General features: G+C 44.2%; 1 protein-coding gene across 3 annotated transcripts in view; it reads right to left on the bottom strand.

The window, feature by feature from the left end:
* The window catches only part of Tfap2b (transcription factor AP-2 beta), a 29,145-nt gene extending 13,735 nt beyond the window's left edge, over positions 1 to 15,410 (bottom strand). The window contains exons 1-4 of one of the 3 annotated variants that reach the window (XM_085835858.1): positions 15,265 to 15,410; positions 12,133 to 12,159; positions 10,275 to 10,733; positions 5,531 to 5,591 (exon numbers count right to left, since the gene is read on the bottom strand). In XM_085835858.1, the coding sequence (XP_085691984.1) occupies positions 5,531 to 5,591; positions 10,275 to 10,733; positions 12,133 to 12,159; positions 15,265 to 15,345 (628 nt within the window). In that variant the 5' untranslated portion in view covers positions 15,346 to 15,410. The remainder of the gene's footprint in view (positions 1 to 5,530; positions 5,592 to 10,274; positions 10,734 to 12,132; positions 12,160 to 15,264) is intronic. The other 2 variants (XM_029482908.2, XM_021162017.3) reach the window with 2 other exon arrangements.
* Between the last annotated feature and the right edge of the window lie 433 nt (positions 15,411 to 15,843).

Genomic DNA, 15,843 nt, shown 5'->3' with positions numbered 1-15,843 from the left:
GTACAAAGGGGATTTTGATTTTCTGGACACTTTTCATTAGGGACTGCTTCACATTTGAGACCAAAGCAGCAAAATGTCCAAGTATTTTCACCAGACATGAGTGATAACTGTGATTGTCAATCTCTTTGAAAATGGGTGATTGGGATGGAGACATTCGATACTTGTACACAGTATCCACGTGCACCTTTGTCTTCTTCCAGAACATTCTGGATACTTATATTTCTTATTTATATTAAACTCTTTATATATAATTTACACTAATAGCAAGTGTTGTGACATCAGCTTGGGAAAGAGTTCCCCTAAATAAGATAGCTCTTTGCAGTTTCCATAGAAGAGCTAGAGAAATAAATTATGTAAAAGATCTCATCGATGATACTTTGTTTAGCATTGCTTAGAATATTTTAATAACAGAACAAACACAACAAACTGACAGTTGTACTATGCTTATTAAGCCAGCATTTCTTAAAGAGTAGGTTTTTTTTTTTTTTTCTGGCTTTCTGATTCCCAGATGCCAAATTTCTTGAACACTTAGGCTTTCAGAGAGACTTTATACCCTGTTCTTGAACTGTACTATTGCTGACTGCCTGATTCAGCTGGTAGGAGCCAATTCCTTTAGGGAGAGTATGTTAGTCCCTCCACTGGGCTGTGTCTCTCTGCATATACATATAAAAATGTATGTGTCTACACTTCCATCTTAGCAAGTTCATCCCCAGTATACTCCTCCCCAAACCTCACAAGGTGAACAGAAATGTTTTAAATTATATTTCCATTTTGTATCATAATCACCTTCTTGCATTTTATCCTGTATCTGCAGGTTCTAACATCAGCTCACGCTCCTTACCCTTGGCCCAGCTTGGAGCCCCTAGACCAGACCCTACATATTTCTCTTTCCAGTTTTCCTTCTGGTCCATAGCTTGCTAATCATCTTACCTTCCTCTCACCCTCACACCTGCTTAGCTCAGCTGATTAACCTCCTATTTTATTCCCTTCTGCTTTTTTCCAGCTTATCAATAAACTCAGAGAGCAACAGGGCCCAGTTGATTTGTTAGTAATTATGAGCACACTGTTCCTGCTCGCGGAACCTGAGATGACTGAGATAGGTTTAAAGCGACAGCAGGAAAATGCTGAGGAGACAGAGCATAGCAAGACTCAGCATGAAGCCTTTGGTTCTTTATGTGTTTACAATTTTCTGTGCATACATTAAAAAGTGAGCTCTCAGTTGGATGGGAAAGCTAGCTTCTTGATGTGTGCACGCGCGCACACACACACACATACACAGGAAAACTCATCCCTTTCCTTTTCCCATAAATTATTCCAGAAGAGAAAAAAATTACATAAATAGATTAGGATTTTTTGGCAGTGAGTGAAGTTTTAAGAAAAAGGAGGGAAAATTAGAGGAAATATTATTCAGTAGTAGGCTATATAGAGATCAATGGGCTAGGGTTTCATTCTCTTTTAAACAACTAACTTCAGGGTGAAACAGCAAATTTGGGGAACCATATTTGACAATCCCTGTATGGGAAAGAGGGGGAGAGTAGACCTGCCTCACATAGTAAAGGGTTAAGTCTCACTGGAAGAAACTGACAAATGTGGGTGCTACACAGGGAAGCAACCCAGAAAGTGCTTTGAAAAGAGAAATCAGGGAATCTATTCCTCAGATTAGAATCTGTTCATGTCTACCTCTTGTATAAATTTTATTCCACATGTTCAGCAGGTGTATATACATTTGGACACTGAAATTCTGGTAAGAACACATACTCACACACACACACCAGAATATGTGTAACATACCTCCGCCCCCCCAATAAAAAGTGTTGGCATTCTTTAATGACAGAGTCTGGGAACCTGAAACTTGACTAGGGTCTCATCATGTTTTTAACTTGTCATCTGACCTTGAGAAAGTCATTTATCTTCTCCAGTCTGTGCAGTTGCAGGTTCCCACACTTGGGCCAGTGAAAAGGACTGTCTAACCTTTAGAGTTTTGAATTCTGTGGCTTCTGACTATTCCTGGTATATATTTATGTTTGTCTCTCTGTCTCTGTCTGTCTCTGTCTCTCTGTCTCTCTCTGTCTTTCTGTCTCTGTCTGTCTGTCTCTCTGTCTGTGTCTGTCTGTCTGTCTCTCTCTCTCTCTCTCTCTGGAAAGGCAAAGTTATTGAGAGGAAACACGCCTTATAGGTCTGACTGACTCAGACTTCTGGTGCAAAATTCCTTCTAGGCAAGAAGGAAGAATCTCAAAAGAATCCACTAGAATTGAGATTTGGCTTTTTTTTTTTTTTGACTCTTCCTCCTCCTCCTCTCCAACAAAACCCACACCAAAGTATATGTGTGTGGAAGGGGCCAGAACTAACGGGAAAACATGAAAAACATGGAGACTGAAGTGAAACTAACCAAACAGGATATTCCTAAGACTAGTACTAATACTAATAATACCCCAGAGTCACAGCATCTGAACCCCGGTCTCAATAACCTTCCTGACATACTTTCTTCTGTCTAATGTGTCAAGCATAGTGGTTTCTGTTCCAAATCCCTTCTCTTCAGAACAAGGTAAACCTTTTAAGTTAAGCTGTAGGAAAATGGCAATGATCATTTATGTTTTCTGGGCACTCCCCCACCCCACTCCACCCAGATTCCTAATCTTAATGGAACTGAGAGTTACGAATGATTTTTTAATGTCTCGTTGGATTTTTAGACTGTTAATGTACCGAATCCTTCTCATTATTACTTTATTGATTGCTCATTGACCAGCCCCCTTCAAATCGTATTAACCACCCTCTGCCGGTTTAGATTAGGAGAGTTTAAAAAGCACCTTTCATTACTCCCCCCTCCCCAACTCCTGCCATAGAGTTGAGACTAGGCAGCTTAATGGGAGCTCTAATGGGGCAGCTAAGAAGAGAGGGGCCACGGTCCCTGCCGATTGCATTAATAGCTCAAAGGGGGCCAATACAGAAAATTAGCCGTAAACGAGCTCTGGAGATCTTCAAATGAAAGAGCCATTTATCACGCTGGCTACCTTCACTCCACTCGTTTGCTCTCTCTACTGGGAACAACTCATTTCCTCTTAACTAAATTACTTCAGAAATGTCAGCTAAGCCCACATAGCAAACATAACAAGAGAGGGAGTCTATAATGTATTGGGTGATATCAACAGGGAAGAAAAATGACAGGGGTTAAGTTTTAGGAGTGACTATGACACAACCTGACAGATAAATACATTTTTTTTTACCTAGGTAATTAAGTTTCATAAACATAGGAGAGATGTGTAAATGTGGGCTAGTTGCTGGCTTTTTTACTAATGAAGTATAATTTTCTAAAAACTGTCTAAATGCCCATTAGAAAACAAATTAGGCAACCAAGTCCCCTGCTAGTTGCTGAAATTTAGAATATTCAGTTCAGGAAACTTTCTCACCTCTCTACAGAATTAATCTCACAGAAGCATCCCTCATGGGGATAAGAATATGTAAAGATGGGAGAAGAGAGGCGGGGAAGGAACTAATGAACCCATAATTTTATTTTAAGTGGTTCCTGGTGAGTTAGAAAAATAAATCAAACATTTTTTTTTTTTTTGCCCATGGGTTTTAAAGGTAAAAATATGATGTTAGAATCCTTTCTTTACATAATAAAGCAAACATTTCAAGTATCAAATAATGGAACAGACCTAACATTCATATTTTACTACTCACCCCAAATCTATTAACATGAGCAGGGGATTACTTTACTGTTTTAAGCCATGCATGCTTTTAAAAAGCTTTGGTGGAAAACATGTGGCAGTTTGAGAAAACAGAGCAGGCAATTCTAGTCTACACTCTTCTTTATCCCTGGAAGTCACCTTCTGCATAGTCATGTTTCTCTGGCAAACATATTCAAAAATGGCAACCAAATGCTTCCCACATCTAAGGAAACCGTGAACCTCATTTTGTCTAGGCAAGCTTAAGTTCCAGATATTTTTATTGGCCTGACTATTAATAACATTTCTGATTGGTCATCTGCTGGGCATGTCCTCTGCCAGCCAATTGATGTTGCTAGGATACGGAACCCTGAGCTAAGCTGTTCTAGCTTGCCACAAAGAGGGAGGGGGGAATTAAACAAAAATGACAATGGGAGACAGGAAAGCTCCTCCCTCACCCCACCCCAATCAACCAGCAATTACCCAGAGAAGACTCTAGAGAAACCAGTGAAAGTAAGTAGTCAACACATTTGCCAGCTTAAGCACACACCAAATAAGCATACCAGCCAAAGATGGTATTACCTAACGAATACTGGGCAACATTAAAAAAAAAAAAAAGATCAAAATCAAAAGGCACCATTCAGCTGCTGTTTCTCCTGCCTGTCCTATCTCTCCAAGCTATATATTCACGACTTTTGAAATGGAGAAACTTTAGCATGCTATTAACCCCTTTGCCATTCTTAGTTCACAAACTGCTACCTACTTCCCCAATTTGAGTCTGGATGGATTACTTTCTAAATCATTCTTTTCTTTAATTATTCTTCATGATTGTTAAGCAAATCGTCAAAGGCTGAGGCTGGGGATTGTTGACTACCAGCATAAGGACTGTTTTCCTCTAGCTTCAATAAGAAAGGGCTGCAGTCGTTAAAGCTGTGTTTTCCAATACCAGTCTGTAAGATAATTAAAGATTGCAAATGTGTACACATTCGCTCTCTTAAATCTGTGGCATGTGACTGACATTCAGGCCTTGAAGCAGCTACTCTAAATGTTAGACATTCTCTTAGTGACTGTCAGAGAAGAGGAGAAAAAAATTAGGCAGCTGCAATATGCCCGAAATGAGTTATTGTAATTACATTTAATTAGTTTAATTAGTTAATTATTTTGCTTACAGCTGTACAAGAGACTGCAAACATTTGTTAATATCACATGCCCTTTAACAGTATGGGGTGATTCCACAGTCAGAGTAAATCATGAGTGCATATGCAGGGAGACTGAGATGCATGCATAGTCTGCCTTAGCCTCTCAGGATGAGCATCTTTAGCAAAACATTTGGCATAATTAAAAAAATAATACTAAAAAAGAAACAACTCATAACACACAGAGAACTGGCAACACAATTACCACACCCCCCCAAAAAAATCAAACCAAACATTAGAAGTGTGTGTGTGTGTGGGGGGGGAAGCTATTTCCATGACACAGACGTTAATGCAGCCAAATCCAGGTATGAACAAAGTCATAATAGCATGATTTTTAAACCAGTGTTTTGCAGCTGTTTACCCTTTCATGATGGCTTGGTCATGTAAGACACATTTAGAATGGCTACCTTATATATTATGAGAAAAATGGCAGCTGCCAGTGTTGCTCTGTTCTCATTCCTGGTTTCTGACTGAGTTTCCATTCTGCTTGGTCTATTTCCTTTTTCCCAGCATGCCCTTTTACGTAATCTGAAACCACTGACTGATTACAACAAATGTTTTAGGGTTTGTTTGTTTGTTTGTCATATAAAATAAACTACTTCCCCAAAGTGAACGCTTATCATAAAGACATTGAAATCTTTGCTTACTTTTGGAAGAAACAGTCCATACCTTTTTTAATGACTGACTGGTCCAATAGGTTCATGCCGCTGTTATTGGCATCTTCAACTGACTGTGAATATAAAAACATTGTCATTCAAATTGACTGGATATTAAAGAATTCCATACATAAATCATGTCACGGGAGTTTCTATTATTTCCATTTATATTAACCCACAAAGGGAGGTTTTATTATTATCCTTATTATCTCCAACTCGACATAGAAATGAAATTCACTGAAATGGTAAATTCTCAAAATAGAAGAAAAAGAAAGCAGAGCCTTTGAAAACATCTGGGGCATAGTATTGGCTTTGTTATTATCAGAAACACAGATACTATACAGACACATAAACTTTTATTCCATTTGTCCAAATGAATTGTGAAAAGTTGGCATTTCTCACCAATATTAGTTAAAGCAATTTCGTTCTTTCCTTTTTCCTTTTATCCTAGTGCATTCAAGCCCAGAGTCATTTTTTCACAAATACATAATAGTTTATATTATGGGATTTTAATTAAAGTCTGAGCAATTTGGAATGGAATGCAAACAGCAATACAACAGCCTCCAGGACCTCACACCCACTGTAATCCACACCCGTTCCTGTGAGCTATGAGTTTCTTGCTGCTGCGGGATGACAGTCCCTGCAGGAGGGGAGCCTGGAGAGTGTTTCACACATTCCCTCCTCCAGGCAGGTGATGCTGCCTAGCAAGAAGCACACCTGTTAGGAAGGCAGGAACTACCGGTACACACGCGCACGCGTACACAAACACACACACACCACAAACACACACAAAGGATTCTCCCAGTCAGCACCTTGCTAATCACAAGGAACATCCATCTTCAGTTTCACCCCAGAGAGGGGAAGTTTCAACTCAGATTTGGCTGCACTTCTGAGGGAATAGTTGTTGGAGCTAGTTCCTTGCTGTCAGGATGCATGGGAACCAGGCCTCCTAGCTGTGCGTTGTAGGATGTCAAAAAAGCTGATTTCCTTGCACCCTTCCCACTCCCAAGGAAAATACCCACTGTCTTTTTGTATCTCACAATTAACTTAGGTTTGGACCAATCTGTCACTCACTCAATAAAGAAGTCTCAAAAGGGCTTTGAGAGTGAGGTGTCTCCCCAGTACTTCCTATCCATTCAGGATGCTTCCTTAGACAGGCTGTGAGTCCATCACAAGGGAAAAAGGACTATCACACAAGCAACTGTGGCTTGAGAAATGAGGCATTCTAACCATCAGGGGGTATGCTCTTGCTTATGTTTCTTCTCATTCTTACGAGTCACTCTTCTGCTCTTAGAAGGCTGAGGGAGGGATGTTTCTCCATTCGAACTGTTGCCTATGTTGTAGACTGCAATACACATCTTAATAGTGAGGAGGCACATTAAAAATATTTCATGAAACTTGTTCTTAAGTTTCCAGGGGACCCTGTACAATACATAGGCATGCTTACACTCACTTCACCCCTTTCTAAACTCCGTGTGTGTGTGTGTGTGTGTGTGTGTGCGCGCGCGCGCGCGTCTTGGCAAGGGCTATGGGTCCACCAGGGACAGAGCTTGTTTCGAGGGAGTGAAACCCATCACATACAGGGCTAGACCCATGAGCCCCCACACCTCACAACCATGTTGGTGCGCAGATATGTATCCACGGCTCATCAGCAACGTTGGGGTAGTTGTGGTAGTTAATGAGAAGGCTCTTGTCTGTTTTCTATCTAATTACGGCCGCCTGCTGGGTTTTTGTACAGGATATTCACGCAGCATGCTGGCGCTTAATCGTCACAGGGAGGATCGTAAAGATTTAATTAGGACTGCATGCGGAAGCGCAGAAAAACAACTCAGACTCATAATTACTAGACTTCTTTAGTTAAAAGTGATACCAGGGGTTGCTTTAAGACACAAGGGTGTGTTTTGAGTGGTGTGTGTGTGTGTGTGTGTGTGTGTGTGTGTGTCTGTGTGTGTGTGTGTAGGGTTCACTTACTAGCTTTATACATTGATACTCTTGAGTTGTGGGTGGTAGAGGTGATGAGAGGTTAGAGAGCCAAACTGTGAAGAACAAGATGCCTATGCCGCAAGTAAACAAATCCACAACTAGGTATCCCCTCATTTTCTTTTTCTGTAACCATTTCCCTCTGAGTTTTTAACACTGCCCCCTCCCCAATGGGTGAAATGTAGCATGCCCGGAACCCAGACAGCGATCTGCTAGTAGTTTAATAGCCCCTGTGAGTAAATTGAAATAGAAATTGACAGGGTTTTATAGTTTCATTTAAAAAAATATTAGAAGCATTTGGTTAATTAGCTCTTCTTTTCTCTCACAGGGCGGCAACCTCATGAGAGTGCCTCTAGGTCACATGGAATCCCCCCAATCCTGGACGCTACGCTAGGGCCTTGATCAGCACCCTCTGGCTATCTGGTCCCTGGCTTCCAGTGTCCTGAATGCACATGACCAGACCCTTGAGATAGAACAAGTGAAAGTGACTCTGAGGTCCAGGCCAAACCAATCTGTTGTCACTTCTAGAGAGTAGAATGGTGCAGACACTCCTCTTGGGTTTGTTATTGCTTGGTGTTTGGAGAGCTGACAGCTTCCATAACTGCACCTAGATCCAGAACTTGGCAGTGGACTCTTATGGGGGAGCTGATCATTGAGACTTCTGGATCCTAGGGACTTCCTTCCCCATTGCCTTATCAGCCCCCCCCCCCCAGTCCTATCACAGAGCCCATGCTGAGATCAGCCTCACACCTTTGTTTGACTTTTGAGGCTGGCAGGGCTGCATTCCTAGTACTTCTAGCACTTAGGGCTGTTGAAGAAGGTCCCACAGGACTCCCCACATTGCCAGGCTATCAGCTAAGGGAAGAGGGAAGTAAGGAGCTTTCTCTAACCCTACAGTCTCTGAGCAAACTCTATCAGCTCAGACTAGATCCTAGGTTCACTTAAATACTATAAACCCATCCAGTTTCTTTATTATTTCTTCCAGCAACAATTTCCTGGCCTTGTTCTGTCTCCCTTCCTTTGCATTTTGCTAAACACTCAAAAACCCCTCAGAGTTCTGACTTAAAGAAAATGTCTAAAACCAAAGATATTTGCTCATTTTGGAGAAACATTCCAGGGTTCAGTTGCCTGAGTCCCTTGGCCTTCAGGGTGAAGGTAGAGGTAGTGGATGATGTTAACATCCCCAGTGGTGATGAGGCTGTGTAATGGTAGTGGGTGATGTTATCATCTCCAGGGTAATGGGGATGTGTTGTTGATCCACCTTCATTATTCAGTACTTTGAACCATACTCAGAAAGGTTAATTTAAAAACTTTCCCCCCAGATGCATATTATGCCAATGCATTAAAAAAAAAGGCTCAGTATTTCTTTTCTTATATGGTATTCTGAAATGAGCAATACCTCTAGACTGACACAGCTCAGTAAAATCAACAAAAGCATCACTCTTTGTACTGTGGATGAATCCAGCTATAGATCAGAACATTTCCTCCTTTTTAATAACAAGGTTCCTCTAAAACAATGAAGCATCACAGGCCACATGGAGATGGTGTTTGACACTCACACGTTTTGCCTGTTCTTGAAAATACACACACACACACACACACACACACACACATTCTTCTTTAAGGGCTTGGCTACCTTCTCTTTTCCATTTCATTTTCCTTTGCTCCAGAAGTAAGTGTACAATGATGCATAACAAACTCAACTATGGCAATGAGATCCAAGTGTCAATTAAATGCTTTATAACAATATTTATCTTTTCTGGAGACTCGGTTAAATTTGGGAGGGTAGGTGAAGCAGAACTGTTCAGAATCACCCTGACAGTATTTAGGAACCTTTTCTTTGATGTTTCTTTGTTTAATTTAACCAAGTATTCTCATCCAAGACAGCCTCCCTTGTGTAGGTTGCAGATGAGACACTGGGTGGGTAGGGATTGTGTTTTGAACCTTTTGTTTTAAAAAATAAACACATGATGCCTCTTGAGGGGGCATTGTAACCTCAGGGAGGGGCAACAACTGTCAGAGGAGGGGGATGAGGGGGAAGGTGGGGAACATTGCTTTATAATCAATTAATTGGCTCTCAAAGAGACGAAATTTCCAAAATGCTATCGTCCTCATGGACTCCAGAATCCACTGTCAGCTTTCTGTGTCGGTCTGGTCCCCTGAGCAAAGATCCCCATGGTCAGATGATGGCCCTGGAATTCTGCTTGGGAAAGGGCTCTGTAGCTTTAGGAAGTTCAGAGCAAAGGGGCCATAAGCACACTGTTTTGCAGAGTGCATTTTTATTCCTTGCCTTCTACACCAGAGAAAACACCTGGAGCCTTCGGTGACCCTTGTGTCTTCTTGCTTAGAACTCTGTTCTGCAGATAGCCAGCACTTTGCCCACCAAGCCAGCGGGACAGGCTCACTCAGGGTTACTCCTGGTGCCAACTTCTCCACAAAAAAACAACCGAGAATTCACAAGTCTAGTAGTTGAGTCAAGATGAAAACATTAGCCTTTGGTGGCAATGACTGTAAACTATCACGAACATATTTCCTCCTTCAAGAATTAATTTCCAGCCGTCCTGTCATTCACACACGGATCTCTAGAAACCGCCACCACCTCATAGCCACACACTCAAACACACACTTTTGTCCTGTCCGGTTAGTCCGGTTCTAAAGATGACAACTTCCCCCTCCCAACCAGAGAAGACCAGGCCTCCCCTCCTCCTTTCCTTCCCTCGCCCCCAGCATTCTTCTTTTATTATTGGTTATGTTTATTTTTGTTTGTTTGGAATTACCTGCACGTCTTCCATGCCGGGATGCCCAAGGCCGTGCAACGAGAGGCTGTCGCCCATGCCGGCGTCCAGGCCGTGGTGTGCCGAATGCAGTAGCACGTCCGGCCGGCGGACAGAGTGGTAGTCCCTTCGGGGATCAAGGCCGGAGAGCTGGGGCAAGGCTGCCCGGGGCTGGGGCAGGAGAGAGCCGGCTTCTGAACCCACTTCTTGGCGTTGCCGTTGCCCCCACGGGTGCTGCTGGGGCTGATGCAGAGGGTTCAGGGAGTAGGGATCGTTGACGTGGGAGTACGGGTCTTGACTCTGGTGGTAGGGTAGCGGCTGGTAGGGGGGCGGAAAGTAGGGTGGCTGGAAGTCCGATGATGGCGTGTGGGACAGCGGCGGGGCGCTCGAGTAGGGTCCTTGGGACACAGAGCCAAGCTGAGAGAGTCTCGAGCTATGGCTTGGGACGCCATCGTGCCGGTCCTGGGAGGCGAGAGAGGAGCGAAGGAGAAGAGAAGGGGGAGAGGGGAGAAGGGAGAAAGAAGGAAAGGGAGGAGGAGGGGACGGAGGAGGGAGAGAGAGAGAGAGAGAGAGAGAGAGAGAGAGAGAGAGAGAGAGAAGAGAAGAGAAGAGAAGAGAAGAGAAGAGAAGAGAAGAGAAGAGAAGAGAAGAGAAGAGAAGAGAAGAGAAGAGAAGAGAAGAGAAGAGAAGAGAAGAGAAGAGAAAAGAGGAGAGAGGAGAGAAGTTCGGTTTCTGTACAACTTTTCTAGGATAAGGGAAGCAGCAAGAAGCTACATCTTAGTTAGACCCCAAGCTGACTCAGGGCCACATGGTAAAATGTCAATAGTTCCACACCGGGAGCTTCAGGAGACTTAACAATAACAGAAATAGGAAGCTCACCCACTACCCAGCCTAGAGGCATCTTTTGATAGCGCAAAGCAGGCAAAAGGGAAAAGAGAAGAAAGTGTTTGTGGACAGAGATAACTTAAAGCCTTGGTTTTTAAAAACGGAGGACTTAAGGGTGGTGTTTGCTTTTCTAAGTGTTTCTTGCCCCTATTTTTTTTTAGAGATCCAAATCACACCAAATGAAACTCGCTAATAGCTGTGATGCTGGGCTGGTTGAAAAACTAACTTCTGCCATCCCTGGCAGGTAGCTGGCTCGCCCCAGGGCTCACACAAGCAGGAGATTCCCAGAGCGGGGAGGAATCTGCATGATATGAGCTTCCAGCTACCCTCCCTCCCCAAGAGGAATTAAATAACTTGGTGTTTGATTGAAACAGATCTCCTCTGAAATCACACCCTAAGCCCACGTTAAATTGAGTTGTGGTTTGCAGGAGTTATTTTTAAGCTTGCTTTCCATCTCTCATGCTATTCTACTCGGGGTGTTAAAATACGGAGCTGAAGTTGTGCGAGGAAGAAATAACTCCCACACCATACTTTCAGCCCTCTCCGGTCTAAGTCAAGTGAGAGAAGTGGGGAAGAGCAGGACCCTTTCAAGTCTTTCCCCCAATTCTCCATGAAAATGGCACACAGTAAAGTCCCCCTGGTTCTTTCTGTAGAAACAGCCATCTACATTTCCAAACTTCAGTGACAAAAAGTTTTCCCGGTTCAGCCTCACACCCTCCCAGCTTACTGCAGGAGCTCAGACAGGGAACACACAAAGCAGAGAGAAGCAGCTGCGGCCTCTACCAATTATGGTGCTAAATTACCAAGCCAAAGGCACTCAAAGGAAGACAGGGAAATGGAGGGACACACACACACACACACACACACACACACACACACACACACAGAGAGAGAGAGAGAGAGAGAGAGAGATGCATGGACAGAGACGGTGAGAGGAGAAAGCATGCACTTCTGTACAACGGGAATCCGAACTCACCATGGATGAATAGGTGTGGACTAACATCTGGAAAAAAAAGCCTGGTTACTGCTCAAAATAACAATGAATTAAAAAAAATAATCAAGGAGTCCAGCAGAGAAGCAAGCTGGACACAGGAGCTAGGCTTGAGATGTTTCCAGGACAAGCCATCAAAAAAAAAAAAAAAAATCCCCCCCTCCAAGAAGATTGGAGGTGCCTGTCACAGACAGGCAGACCTGCTCATCCGTCTTTTACTGTCTTTTTGGCCTCTTTTCTTCTGCAGGGTTCGTTGGGGCTCCAGAAACAGTCCTCTTCCACCCGAAGCTGGGCTCAGACTGCTCAGGCGCCCCTTCCTCCCTCCGCTTGCCTACACCGCCTCATAATAATTGATATTCATGACTATTAATATTACACGAGTACTTTAAAGGGAGAATGGAGGACAAATGGAGCGTGAAGCAGCAGCGAGCTCAGAGCTCCTCCACTATTGTAAATGACGTTCATTCAGTGGAGAATTACTAGATGTAATCACACAAGGGGGCTGGCAGAGGCAGACTGGGGGGAAAGTTGTGCAGGAAAGAGGCAGAACTTCAATTAACTGAGCAGGGACACTCTCTGGCTCTTGTAAGGCAGCCTCTGCTCTTTGGATTCGGCAGTGTGCTGGGGTCTCCCAGAGAATGTAGGTGTTCTTGGATAGAGAGGAAAACTTTCCCAACAGGGAGGAGGTGGTAGTCTTGGGTGCTTGGTGTGTAGATTAAAAAAGCAAACTAGAAAGGCACTGCCTGATCATCTGGTGGGGCGGGGGTTGGGGGGAGAAGTAAAATGGGTGGGCCTGTTTGTTTACGTTTGTTTACTGCGAGCTACACCTACTTTTTCTGAATGCAGAAGACCAAGTTGTGGGTTTTTTGTTTGTTTGTTTGTTTGTTTGTTTTTAAAGTTTTTTGTTTGTTTTTTGTTTTCGAAGAACGTAGGAGAGATGGGGACTTTTGGAACACAATGCAGCCTTTTTCTCTTTAGTGCTTACAGCCTGAAAATTTTAAAACCCAGATTTAAAAATCTATGTGATTGGTCTTCAAGCACACTAAACGTATCCTTTCCAGGCAAAGCCAGGGGCAACAGAAAATCTTTTGGGATGTAACAGGAACCCGTCCAACTGGCCTGACTGCCATTTCTGTTAAACTTCAACCGGAGTCCAGACTGAAATAGGCTCCTCTACCACGTCGGGTGCGGGTTCTCCGGGCTTTCCAGATGAAAATTTGGGCAGCCAGGAGCAAGTCACTCTCTATCCTCTCCCCCCACCCCCATCCATCTCTCCTCTCCTGTCTTTCCTACCCCCCTTCCGGCCCTTCTCGCACCCTCCCTCCAATTTTTTCCCTCTCCCCCTCTCCTTTTTTCCTCTCCCTCCCATTTCTCTTCTCCCTTCCCACTTTTACTCTTCTCCACTCCCTTCCCCGCCTAGCCCTCCCTCATTTCCCATTTAGCCCTTTATTTTTTTTTCATAACCAAAGAACTAGCATCACACTGATTAGTATAATTCCTCTATGTATATACCCAGAGCTATTTCCACCGCGGCTCCAGCTCCGCCAGTGCTATATTTACTATGGGCGATGTACTCTTTAGGATAGTTTAACGCCCTAGAGTTGAACATAATCCCGCCTGTTAGGAATAAAAGGACGCTGAAATCCACCAGGCGGGGAGGCGCGGTTCCTCAGTACACTACCACAAAGAGGAAGGCGAAACCCGAGGTCACCCGAGAAAGAAGAATCTCTCTCTCTCTCTCTCTCTCTCTCTCTCTCTCTCTCTCCTCTTTCCTGTCTCTCATTTTCTTCTTGACTTCCTTTTCTTCTACCTTTCTCACTTTCTCATTTACCTCTAAATGAGGTCGTAAGAATGGCAGATCTGGGGGACCCTGGGCACTGGCTCTAGCCGCTCTACCCAGAAAACCTGAGGAGTCGCGGCCACACACCGGACCCAATTAAGAGCGGTAGGGACAGAGCTAGCGCCTGCCTCCGGATTCCCCTTAGCTAAGCAAGGCTAACCCCGCGGGGCTGTCCCAACGGCGACCAGGCTCACGGTTCAGATTTCTTTCAGGACCGGTTACTGAGTCTGGGTTGTCCACCTCTGCCCGGTGGCCCAACCTCGTGCTGCTGTGCTGCTGCGGGTAGCTTTCCAACTCCCCCCCCCCACCCCGCCTCTGCCTCCTTCTTCGCTAACCCCCTTTCGCTTTTTTTTTTTTTTTTTTTTTAAATCCTGATCCTCAGATTTCTTGAAGCTTCGGAGTCTGCCTTCCCTCTCTCAACGTCCCCTTGAGCCTTACTTTCCTTTCCTCTTGAGCTCAGCTCCCCAGCTCCCGGGCTGTGGCGCGGGATCCCTCGTCAGTCCCCTCGCCCGCCCGCTGGAAGGGCAACGGGACAGCCTCGCTCGACGCGGACTCCGGAAGCTCTCGGTGGCGTCCCACAAGGCGGAGGGCAAAGCACGGGAGGGATGCGCTTGCCCGGGGACCGGTAGCCGGTAGCACGAAGTGTGGGCAGGCTTCGTTAAAAATGCCCACACGCTGGCGGCTGCCATCTCTGCTTGGAACCACTGACCCGCAAAGAATCAAAATACGACAAAACAAAAATAATAAACCGCGCTCTCTCCCATATGGTATTGGATTTGTTCACACACCCCTCCTTTCCTCTCGCTCTCCCTAGATATCTACCCTCTACCTGCATACGTTGGTTACCGATTTCAAAAAAAAATTATTAAAAGTTTAAAAAGCAAAAATTAAAGTCCGAGTCGGCGTGAGGCTTAAAAACCCGATTCTGTCCCGTACTCAAAATGAGGGGAGATTGTTTTTCCCTGACTGTCTGCCTAAATTCGTGGCTCCACGTTACCTACGAGAGTCTACAAGGGGAAGGAGAGAGCCGGAGAGAAAGAAAAACAAAAAGGAAAAGAAAAATAGCTCCTAAATTAAACTTCTCACATTCCAACCTTAAAAGTTCCCTTTCTGGAGAGCAAAGTCTCCCAGAGCCAGCCTTAGAAAACTTAAAGAAACCTCAGAAACCCGACCAGAAATCTACGAGTAAATAGCTTAAAATATATCAGCTGGGGTGTCAAAGAAGCTGCAGTTTTCTATCTCCAAAGCTCTAAAATGCATCTGGGGTGTCCGCTCACCTCATAGATGTCTTCGTACTTGACATTCTCCACGAGTTTCCAGAGCATGATCGCAGCCTGGTCTCTAGGAGGTGAGTGCATTCATGTGAGGAGCAGATGTCTGGTTTCTCAGGACTCCGCTGTCTGTAATGATCCATCTATAATTGGAAATGGGGGATACACACCAAATCCGACGCTCCTCTCCCATCGCAACTTATATCTGTTGTCTCAAACAATAGGCTGGAGAAGTAAGCCTCAGCAGACAGAAAAACATTATTGCACACAGGACTTAGATACAACGCGCACGCATACACACACACACACACACACACACACACACACATGCGCGCGCGCACACGCACGCACACACACACACATGCACACATATATATTATAAAAATCATAAACACGAATTTACACGCAGATAGTCACATTAGTTACATAAACACTTCTGGGTCATAGAATCCACAGACTAACCGTGCGTTTAAAGGGAATATAGTGGTTCAAAAACGAGAAATATAAGTAGATACATTAAAAATCTGTTTTGAAAATGGCGAATCAATGCAGCCACTAACTAAAGTGTTTTAATAATTGACAACG

The sequence above is a fragment of the Mus caroli genome, unplaced genomic scaffold (assembly GCF_978045245.1).
Source record: "Mus caroli unplaced genomic scaffold, Mus_caroli_1 scaffold_1, whole genome shotgun sequence".
NCBI classification, from domain to species: domain Eukaryota; kingdom Metazoa; phylum Chordata; class Mammalia; order Rodentia; family Muridae; genus Mus; species Mus caroli.
Note: the sequence above shows the minus strand (reverse complement) of the source record. Positions and strands in the feature narration are given on the sequence as shown.